General features: G+C 42.3%; 1 protein-coding gene across 3 annotated transcripts in view; it reads right to left on the bottom strand.

Annotated features, from left to right (window-relative positions):
* Positions 1–719: 719 nt before the first annotated feature.
* The window catches only part of Grm1 (glutamate metabotropic receptor 1), a 365396-nt gene continuing 354435 nt past the window's right edge, over positions 720–11680 (bottom strand). For 2 of the 3 annotated variants that reach the window (XM_036168760.1, XM_036168761.1), the window contains one exon: positions 720–4007. In XM_036168760.1, coding sequence (XP_036024653.1) covers positions 3068–4007 — 940 coding nt within the window. In that variant the 3' untranslated portion in view covers positions 720–3067. Of the gene's footprint in view, positions 4008–11480; positions 11566–11680 lie in introns of all 3 variants that reach the window. The other variant, XM_036168762.1, reaches the window with a different exon arrangement.

Raw genomic sequence — 11680 nt, 5'->3', positions numbered from 1 at the left:
GACTGTTCTATTTTGTGACCTTTCATGCATATTTTGTGTAATGCTTAAAACTTCCTCCTTGGAAAAGTGTTCTAGGCAAAAATCAAACTATTGAGATTATTTGTTACATTGGCCCGTTTCTTCAATTTTAGTGTTTACAAAATTCATAGAAGGAACAGACACATTTAATAAATAGAAAATATTTATTATGATACAGCATCATCAAGATTATTTGACAAAAGGCAGTAACAAGCCAAAGGAAAACACTTTTACAAGAAGGGGGACACTTTGTATAAGCACATACGTTACAGTGAAGATATTTTTCCCTTTAGGTACAGGGTATGTATGTGTACATCTCCAATTCTGAACAATTATATGAGCTAATATTTCTATTTATTCTGGAAAATTCATAATCATGTTAAGAATAGGCATCCAGTAATATTTTAATCAGTATTGAATGTGTTTACCAAATGTCTCAGACTGAAACCCCAGAACAAACTCGCCTGTTACAGCATTTGAAGAGGAAGCATTGCCTCATCTATTCTGGAAAAAAAAAACCAAACAAACAAACCCAAAAACAATAACAACAAAAAACCTGAATGCACAATCCCATAGTAATGAAGGTCATACATTGGTGCCTCAAGATTGAAAAAACAGGAAGCAATATGGGTTCTCCCATTGTTTTCCCAACTTAGTAAAAACCGATCTATTTAGCATTGAGCCATCTTTGATGTTGTGGATTTTTTTTTTTTGAGACAAGTTTTGAGAGCTATTTATACCTGGAATTCATTGTGTAGACTATGCTGGCCTCAAGCTTAAAAAGATCCACCTGCTTCTGCCTCCCAAGTACTGGGATCAAAGACGTGTGCCCTGCTCTGCACCATCTATTTTTCTCTCATTCTGTTTCTTCACAATGAAAACACAGTTTTCAGTTCTTGAGGTCTTTGCAATAAGGATGTTTTAAAAAAAAATTTTAAAGCAAAGACAGAAGTTCTGGATAAGGAACTCACTAAACTGGGGAGCAGAATGTAGAAACTTAAGAAACACAACTCTGATGTAGGAGTTGATGTTAAATTCCGAACAAATGATGCTTTGGGTATTTAGAAATTCTAAGATGATGCATTTTTGGCTGAGAAATCACTAGCTTCAACATGAAGAAAGCAAATTAAAATGGCTGAACATAAGGCATAAGCAAAGATATTTAAAGGGATCAGATTCATCCCACAAATAATAGAAGAAATAAAAATAACAAGAACAATCCTTTTCTTTGGGGTTAGAAAAGGCAGGGGTAAGATGGAGTAATTGGATCACATGTATGTGGATATCATATAGTAGTAAACATGGGGATCATAAGGAAGAGATGCTTACAAAAGGAAGAGATACTAACAAAAACATAAGCATAAAGCATGTAAATTTTTTTTTTTTTATAAATGAAGTGTGATTGACAGGTCGAGACACTCTGAGTGGACTTGAGTATCATCACACACTAGAAGACCATGAAACTCAAGTAGCTGTGGAAAAACTTTTTAAAAATATATCTGAAATATTCTAAATATTGCCTTTTCAACCTTACATTTTGATAACAATGTGCACAAGTTTATAAAAATGTACTTTTTAGTGTCACACACTGTTTGGTGACCTTTTTATACAATGCACTTTCAAACTATTTCATTGATAACATTCTCATAGCATAAAATGTCTGAAAAATAAATCCCCACTTAGAAGGATTTCCATCGCAGCTGCACGTGAGAAACATCAGACCACAGACCCAACCTTAAAAGAGACACTGGTAACAGTGATGCAGAGAACATCACTGGAACATAAAAATATATATATATACTATACCCGAAAGACAATTTCCTAGTTGCAGCTAGATTGACATTACATGGTACGAATTTTATAATCACATGTATACAAGGAACACAGGAAAACACATTCAGTTGCTAGTTCCAGGGACTCCAGTGACAATAGGAAAGAATTGAAACCAGTAATTGTTGCTATGAGTACACCATTAGGTTCAAAGATAGATTTGTTTCCGTAGCACATGGGAGAAACTGTGGCACCACAATGTACTTATACCGAATCTCAGAAGTCCAACTGGTTGGTATTATTTGCTACAGTAAATGGAAGGTAAAACTTGGCAACGTGGCTTGTCCTCTTTTGCTGAAGGGCAATGGAGAACCTGGTTGGCACAGCACAAGTGAGTCCACGAAATGTCTCTGACATTCTTTGTCATCCTCCTCCCTCCCAAAGTTATCGATAAACAAGCATGGAGTCTTCGAAGCTCATTCTGTTGACCTTGCTCAAGGACCTGTGTGGATATAGCATCTTGCTTCCTCTTATTTTCCCCATAGCACTTCTGATATAGCTCGTTTGAGTGATGATTTTGCTCATGCTTTCATTCCTAGCTAGAGGGAATTAACAGAAATTCAAGGTGTTACTGTGCCTGTATCCCAGGTTGACTACAGGCTCAGCACTGGATCACAGCAGTGAAAAGGGACCCTCATGAGGTCAGTTCCTGGGGCTCCCAAGAGTCTGCAGGCTCAGCACAGAGAAGAGCTTCTGAGATGGGAGCTGTTGTCCTATCGATGTCCGTATGTCCGTATGTCCCATCCTCTCCTTATCCACTCACCAGGAATGTTGTGAGATGAACTAATTGATTCAGTTGGCACCATCACAGGGGCTGCTCCGCTTCTAGCTTCACAAAGAGAGTGTGGGCAGATATATGTATGCACGATCGAGCAAAAGAAGAGATTGTTGTTGTTGTTGTTGATTTTATTTTTACGTTTTATTATTCCCCACCCCCCTGATAAAAGTTACATACCATATGGAATTGTGCTTTGTCATAATTCCCTTTCTTCCTAGAGAAGGTCTTTGAATAACTCGAGAGTCACAATCCTGGTTGGGACCACTGTTCACTTGGCATCTTTCCTCTCCCTCGGTTAAGGCAGCCACAGCATTCTTTATCCCCTGCCGATTGTGGTCCTCCATCACATTGCTTCTCCCAGCTTCCTACATGTTTCCAAGGGGGTTGACATTCCTTAGCACATTCCTTAGCATTTCTGGCTTCTCCGTGCACAGTTCCTCCCTACAGGGTGGAAGAGCTTTGCTTGTAGTCCCTCAGGATGACAGAGGCGTAGGTCACGTTTGGAGGGGTGCAGAGCACTGACTCAGACACCGGAGAGCTGGGTACCGAACTGCCAGAGGCCACCGAGTCTCGGAACGGAGAAGGAGGCGTCAGGGCAGGCGAATCCTCAGGGGTTAGCTTGCTGGCTGCAGGCAGGTCCTCCTCCTCTTCCAGTTCATCTTCCTCTGTGTTCCCTTCACGCTCATACACGAACTCCTGCAGGAGCTTGAACCTCTCGCTGTCATCATCGTCGTCCTCTCCGGGAGGGGAGATGGGCTCCTCTCGGAAGGTGCTCAGCTGCAGGGGCAGCATCTGCAGATGTTGCGGGGGAGGCGGGGGTGGGTACAGAGAGCGCAGCCCGTTCCCCGGTGTCCCCGGGCCTGCCAGCACCGCGTGGAAGTCCGGGATCCCTGCGCCAAAGTTGGTGACCACGCCTTGCAGCTGGTCCATCAGGGATTTGGGCTGCTGCGGGGGTTGCTGAGGGGGCGGCGGCTGTTGCTGCTGCTGCGGAAGGGGAGGAGGCAAGCCCTTGGGGATGGCGGAATCAGCCAGGAACAGGGGGGTCTCCTCTGCGGTCAAGTGAGGCGGCAGAGGCGGCGTGGTGGCCACAGGTGGCCCGTGTCGGTGCACCACCATGGAAGGGCTGCTGGGAGGGCTGAAGCGAGCCGAGGGGCTGTTGTCCTCTTCCTCCACGTTGTAAAGGGTCTTGGTGCTGGCATCTGAAAAAGTCAGGCTCTTTCCAGAGCCTTGGTAACTTTTAGTGAGGGGTTTGATCACGGCCGTTTGGTTGCAGGCCGTCTCGTTGGTCTTCACGTGCACAGAGAGGCGCTGCCACACGTGCTGTCCCTTAGGTGCCTGTCTTCCACTTGGTTCAGACCATGACACAGACTTGCCGTTAGAACTATGAATAAAACAGAGACGGGTTTATTTACACACGGATCCTGCACAGAGGACAAAATGCGTCTGAATTATGTCCACCCCAACGCTGTGCAATTCAGCTGCACCATCCACCTCCCCTGCTCCGCCTTACAGTAAATGAAATACTGGCAACTTCAGCTACCATAGACTGATCTGAGGAGGGGACCAGAACAATCTACTCATGCCAAGGAAAGAAGCGCTAAGGCAAGAAAGGTGATAAGTGAGAAAGCCTAGTCTATGGCGGAAAATGGCTATTTCCATTCAGTTATACGATTTCACAAAGTACGCCCTTCACCACCACACATATGCTAATAATGAGTCAGTCCCATTGATGACAATTAATTAAATGGTTAACAAATTAAAATGACCCTTCACTGCAAGACTGAATGATTATCGAACTACTGGAAGAAAAAAAAATGGAAACACACAATCACACACACACACACACACACACACACACACACACACACCACTTAAGCTTTCCAGTAGAAAACACAACATAGAGGTTTAGTCTTAAGACCCACATATAACGCTATTCTCACTGTGCTGTGGGATTTATGAACTAGAAGCACTCAGTCGCTCATTCTGATTTGTACTTCAAGTCAGTAGCATGAACATAGAGAGGACACCTGTGCAAAGGAGGTAAGATCAGGAAAAAAAAATATGTGAGTGGCTGCAGGGTTCCAAAATTTCCCATTTTCTTTTTGTTCATCTTAGAACACTATTCCTGACGCATACTATGTATGACCATTCACATAAAGGTTCAGCTGCTTCTTAGCAGTGGAAAGCCAGGCCCCTCCCTCTTTGCTTCCTAGCCACGGTCAGCAGAGCAGCTTTGACCTGCCACATGCTCCTTATCAAGATGGTTGCACCTTGGCACAAGTTCAGAAACAACAGAGCCAAATGAACATGGGCTGAAACCTTTGAAAGCATGAGCTAAAATAAATCATCCCTCCTTCCAGTTGATTCTCTCAGATACTTTGCCACAATAATAGACAGCCTTAGCCCCCAAAATGAAATCCCAACACACCAACCAAGGCGAAAGTTGCCTTGAAGAAGAAAATACAAAATGTTTTATGGCAACCACAAATCTTATTCATTCTGAATATTGCAATAGTTTGGATCTTGCTGTTAGAGACTCTGATGATTTTCTATGTAATTTTTGGCAGATGGTGACACCTTACCATACCATTCTATTAATAAAAGCACTGCTAATACTTGAAAAGAAGTAATTTTCTTCTGCTCCCCCCGTTTTTTAGGACTTTGCTTTTTCTTTATATCTATTAAAGCAACAGAAAAAGGAACACAAAAAGAACAAAGTTGTGACATTAAAAGAAATTGGAAAATGAACATTCTTTCTTAGGTGGAGATGTGAAATAGGTTGTCCCACATCACAGACTTTTGTTTGAAGGGGGGAAAAAGCAGAAAACGTTCACTAAAACAATGGTTTACTTGATCATTTTGAAAGACAAGAATAAAGGCTTCAAGACTTACATATGATTCTTAGCATATTTGTGATGAGGGCAATGTTCAACATTTTATATTTTATAACCTTGAAAAGTGAACTGAGCCTCAGAAGTTGAGATCAATTTTAAAGTCAGATCCTGAATATAAAAAGCTCAAAAATAGGTATGACAGCTAAAATTCTGACCTCATGACTTGACGGGAAAAGTAGTTCCCAACCAAACATTGTTCAGTCTCCCCCTAAAACTAGCTGCAAGGTATCCTTGCATTCCTGGAAAGCCCTGAGGGTGTGGCTCTTCTACTTTACTTATTTCACTGACTACATCATCAGCTGTTTTTGTTATTACTGTCCAAGGATCCACCCTGGACCTCATTTTGGACTGTACCCAAATGTTAACAGTGTTTTTGATGATCAGGCAGGCAGCTATAACCACAATTTAGTTCTATTTTAATTGAGCACAATTTTTATTCTTGTGATGGGAGATTTTTCACTATCACTGTTAAAATTAGCAGCATTCTTTCCCTCAGAGTCTTGCTCTAAATTATCTGTAAAGTCCTGTTTAATTAGGAAACAGATATCATGCCCCAGGGCGTTTGGTGGATTATAAAAATTAGACTAACCTTTCCCAAGGACAAAATAAATTGCTTAGTAAAATCAGAGATAGTGGGGGAAATGCATCATGGCATAGACATTGAGGCACGGGTTATTAACCTCTCCTTCAGGATCAGTCACTTTTCATCTGCAGTCCAGAGACAATCTGAAGGGTCTGTGGACCTACACGCCTGCTAAGCATTGTTTGTAGACTGAATAAATAAAATTTTTATAGGAGAAAAGTGTACCATTGTTTTTAAATGCCTTTTGATGGCATTGTGATGAGCTACCATTAAATAGAAATACAACGATATTCTGAGATGCTCTCATTTTGTTCAGTAAACACTAGTCAAGGTAATCACAGTCACTGGTTCAGGTAAAGACACAATCCTGTTTCATGTAAAAAGTAAGCATGAAGAGACTGGGAATTCATAATTATTAGGAAGAGAAAAATACATAAACTTTAGGGTATTGCAAGAGAAAAAAAATACTTTCAACATAGAATAGTGCTGTGAAATGAAAGCTATGTTTAAGTCCAGATAACTTTAGTGTTTGGACTTCGGCCAGAGCTTCTCAATTCCATTGTTTACCTTTTTTTTTTTTAATTTCTTAATCTTAAAAAAGAGCTAGGGATATAGCTCACAGGTAGTAGAATGCTTGCTTGTCAAGGCATGCAGGAAGCCCTAGGTTTGATCTCTAGTATTGCATTAACCAGGTATGGTGGTACATATTTGTAATCTCAGTATGAGGAGGTTGAGGCAAGAGAATCAGAAGTTCAAGGGTGATCTTCAGCTACATGGCAAGTTCCAGATCACCCTGGGCTACATGTGACTCTGTCTCAAAAAGAGACATAGGGGAGCAAATAAAGCAATCAGATTTAGAAAACTCGATATAATTGTCTCAAAGCACTCTTGGTTTTGACTTTCAAAGACATACTTCAGACCCAAAATAACCTCCTTCCTGAAGATAAGACATTGTGGGTCAGGGCTAACTTACCTCTGGTGGTTAAATATACTTAATGACACTGCCATTATTGAAATGGTCAGTGGTGTAACCAATGTACCTGGAGCCTCTCTGGTTATCAGACTATAAAATAGTGGGCCTGGAGAGCAGTGTTCCCCCTAGGACTGCCTCCTTGGAAGTAGAAACATCTGAAACCCCAGGAACTTTACAACCTGTCAGGCAATCTTGAAGGAGAGACTTGGGGCTAAGCCAATGCTGGGCAGAAGCATCCTTGGGCCTGATCGCTTAGCTCTGCACACCCCTCCCCCTGCTTTCTATGTTAACCACACCCTGAAGACAGGACAAGAATATGGACTTGGGGAGTTGCTGTATCTCTTTGGCCCCATCTCAATGTGGTCGCACGGAATACATCCTCTTCTCTTGCCTTCACTATTCAATTGGCTCTCTTTAGGGGCTCATCCAGGACAAGGAGCCAAACCTGACTTGCTGGGAAGTGGCAGCAGAACTCACAGGAAGAGGAGATGGACAGGGAGAAGACAATGTTTCATTCTCCCATACAACACTGACAGGTCTGTGGCTGAGATCCTGGAGTCAACACGTCGAGAGTTTGGCTTTGATTTTTCTTCCCTTGGGTAAGGGTCACAAGCCTCCTCCCCCAAACAAAAACCCCAGTATTTACAGCATTCTAGAGACTAGCTGGGAGTGGGTCGGATAAAGAGATTCGTGTATTGTTGGCATTCAGAGTGAGCTTGTCTGTTTTATTTGTTTCTGCAAGTACTGGTTCCATCTGCAGAGGACACGCTCTCTGTTCCAGGGATCTCTAAAGTGAGAACAGTGGGTGGGCAGGCTGGAGATAGGAGGAAAGCATCCTGCACCAGCGGCCTGAAGAGGAGGCAGACAAAAAGCCAGTGTTGTTGCCAGGCTTAAGAGCTTTACAGCAGTATCCAGAGAGCCACAGGCAGGACAAAATCTTGTCAAGAAAGGAGAGTTCCCTCCTCAGAACCTGAGGAGGCAAGCACTTGTTTTCTATAAAACGGGAGATAGGGCCATGGGGGTGGCTCACTGTGTGATGGCACTTCCTGCTGAGCCTAAGATCCGGAGAATAAACACTGGACTCAAATGGTGGAAGAAGAGAGCCGGTTCCCATGAGTTGTTATCTGACGTAGGCACATACATACCTCCTCCCCCATCTCTCTCTCTCTCCATAATCAGTTAATTAGTACAGCAATGTAAGTATAAGAAACAAGAGCATCAGGAAATGCCATGGAGTTCCAACAGGGAGGGGAGAGAAAGGCTCACCAAGAATAGAATCCATGAGCCACCAGCACTGGGTACCCTCCTATGGCCCTGCTGCTTCAGCATGGTGTCATGTTACCACTTGGAGTCTGGCCCAAGAAGCCTCTGGTGGAGCTGTCCATCTTTTCACCTGCATATGCACCAGCCAGTTGGCACCAGAACACAGTCTGGAAGGTGGTTCTTGCTGATTCTTATGCAGAGGAACTATTTGAAACCATTTGAGTCAGGCTTCTGTCTTCCCAGGCAGCCCCAAGTTAGTTTTTCCATACTGACACTAGTTCCACTTCTTGAAAACATTACAGAAAAATCTGAATATTTAGCACATTCTCTCCACTATGGAGGACTAGGAACATAATTAAAATTTCTTGCCTACTCACCATTACTTGTAATAAAGAGAATCTTGAATGTACTTTCAAAGACAGATAGACTCTTATTATGTGAGAACTCGATAGTTCCTGTAGATAATCTTAAGCAGTGTTGTGAAGTTTCTCCTTCCCCTCTGAATTCTGTCCTCAACATTGGTTAGTCACAGAACTATTGTCTTAATGAAATATATAATTTACAAAGTCAAATATTTGACCCTTATTTAGTAATCTTCAGGCCAGTTGATTTCTACACCTTCCAACTATAGACCCAGGATGAAGGACAGCACACACGCAGACATACTCACACATGCACAAACACACACATATCACTTTGCTTTTCTATAACTTCATGATTTCTTTAATAAACCAATAAGAAAAAATATATTCCAAGTTTAATTTTCTCATCGACGTCAACAAAGCATGGGTATCTCTAGAGCTCTGTTCCCAGCATGAGATCTACTGTTCTGAGAAAATTACCAAGTCATTTCCAAACTAGAAGAAAATGCTGAGGAGTATTAAGCTTTTCCAAGGAAGTTTCAAATAATCTTTGGTTTTCAGTCATTTGCAAGCTGACAAAAGAAATTCTCAAGTCAGAGTTTACATAAGGTGTCATGTTTGAGGGCTGGAACTGGCCCAGAAGCACTGCTCTTGTAGAAAATCTGAGATCGGTTCCCACTACCCATTGGAGCACCTCACAATCATCTGTAACTCAGGATCCAGGTGATCCAACACCCTCTTCTGGCCTCCATGGGTAACTATAGTCATCTATATGGACAAACACATATAAATATAACTACAAAATTTAATAATTTTGTAAATTGTTACAAAAATCTTAAAATTATACAATGCTGGTACCAGGGTATTGTGCTAGTAGAGGGACCTGTGTGTTGTTAGAGTCCTTTAGGAAATACAGGTTGGAACAGACGGTGTTACTTTTGAAGGAAGTTCAGGTCAAACACTAGCATATCTTCTATGGTCCCGTCTACTAGACTTGGATTTTAATTGCCAGTCACTTGATGCCCTTCAGTACTCACAGGCTGCCCTGCAAATACAGGACAGTTGCATTGCTCTGCCTGGATTATTCCTCAGAGGCAAGAGAGACAGAGACAGACAACAATGATCCAGTTTATTTCTTATGTTAGTCTCTTTGCATGCTTAAAAACAACAAAACAAAACAAAACAAAAGAACACAGTGGGAAATGAAGGTTACAGAAAGAACGCTTTCTTGTTTTCATTTCTCCCAGACAACCATGACTAAAAATATCTGGTCTTAGTCTAAGGGACACAGGGTTAAAGCCACTGATCTCTCTGTTCCTTTATAGTTGAAGATGGGAGGCTTGAATAGCCTGTTCCTAAAGTTCTTGACAACCCACCTGTTAGCTTTGCTGATGGGTGTATTTTTCTTCTTCTTCTTTAATCACCACCAAAGAAGTATATTTGGCTTTTACTTTTGTTTGTAGAAACTCACCTTTAAGTCATGAAATGTCAGTTGATTCTCCTCTCTCTGGCCCTGCTGTCATGGCAAGACAAACACATCCACCCATCCCTATCAATCCCTTTTGACAGGCAGCCAGCGGTTATCACAAATTAGCATCTCCTTGCTGTGTCCTTGGTCAGACTCACCCTCGGTGCAAGAAATACTTCATGCCTTTGGACTCAGAAGCATAGTACAGTGGTTCTGTCAGGGGCTTCCAAAATGCCACTGAAATACACTGGCATGACTACCCAATGTGTTCTTCCTATGTCTGGATGATTTGATGGAGACCACATTGTTTGGATATAAGATTCTACAGGGAAGAGTAGCAAAGGAGGCAACAGACTTCCTGGTACATGTCACTGAGTAAAAGGAAGAGACACCATGGCTCCATTACCAGTCTCTGCCGCCAGTTCTATACCAAACATTGAAATAAATTGGGCTCTTTTATCTGAAGAGCTATTCAAGCCACAGACACCTCATCAGTGGGCTCCCTCCTGCTGCAGGAATGTGTACCTTTGACTCTCCCAGGACTTTGGAGGGCTGTAAAGGAACAGCTGAGAAAGACCACAGACTCCATGCACAATGAATCGAACATGGTCTAGGTGCTTTGGTTAACTTAAAGAGACACTGTCAAGAGCTAAAGGTCAAAAATCAGACCAAACATGCACCATTTTTTTTTTTATCAGACTTGAATGTCTGATAAAAATCATATAGAATGCTGGGAAAATTTGTTTTTGTTTATCTGTAAAATTTGCTTTTAAGTGGGACTCACAAAATCTTTGTTTTGTGTTCCCTAAGGTGGGGGGAGACACCCAGCTCATGTTGGCACCCACCCTCGCACACCCACATTGTGGAACTTTTCATAAATTTCAGCTATAGCTTTTACTTCAATGCAGACAGGATCATTTCAAACATTTGTGCAACAGCAAAAAAGAAAAAAAAGAAAAAGGCAAAAGGAAAAGAAAAAAGGCTCTGCTTGCCAAGGGGAAGCTGACAAATTTGTTGAGGGGAAGATTCACTTTCGAGCTCATGAGTGGGAGTCACAGACCAAAGTGAATCCTTAAAGCTGGGGGGAGTGCTGCATTGGAACAGAAAATAAGCAAAGAAACTAACAGCTTGACAGTGTCCTTTTAAGAACAATGGACAATCAGATAAGGCAGTCGTGCAAACCACGGCACGTCCATGAGTCCCTCATTCTTGATAGCATGCACCACATTTGGTTCCATGTTGGAAAGTAGAAATACCCAGGAGAGAGAAAGCAAGAGGCAAAACACTGTATGTCCATGCAGCTTCTCTTACACATTCACTGCAGTGTGGGGGTTTTCAAAGCTGCACATGTGCCGACGGACACTGGCTGCTGGGCGAGAATTCTGGCTGCCTCTTCCTGAAGAGTGAAAAGAAAAAGCAAGGGGTTAAACAACATGTGCACAGCTATGGTGATTACACCACTTAGGACGTGCCTGGTCCAGGGTGGGGCCAGGCCTGGCTCCTGAACCTTT

The sequence above is a fragment of the Onychomys torridus genome, chromosome 19 (assembly GCF_903995425.1).
Source record: "Onychomys torridus chromosome 19, mOncTor1.1, whole genome shotgun sequence".
NCBI classification, from domain to species: Eukaryota; Metazoa; Chordata; class Mammalia; order Rodentia; family Cricetidae; genus Onychomys; species Onychomys torridus.
Note: the sequence above shows the minus strand (reverse complement) of the source record. Positions and strands in the feature narration are given on the sequence as shown.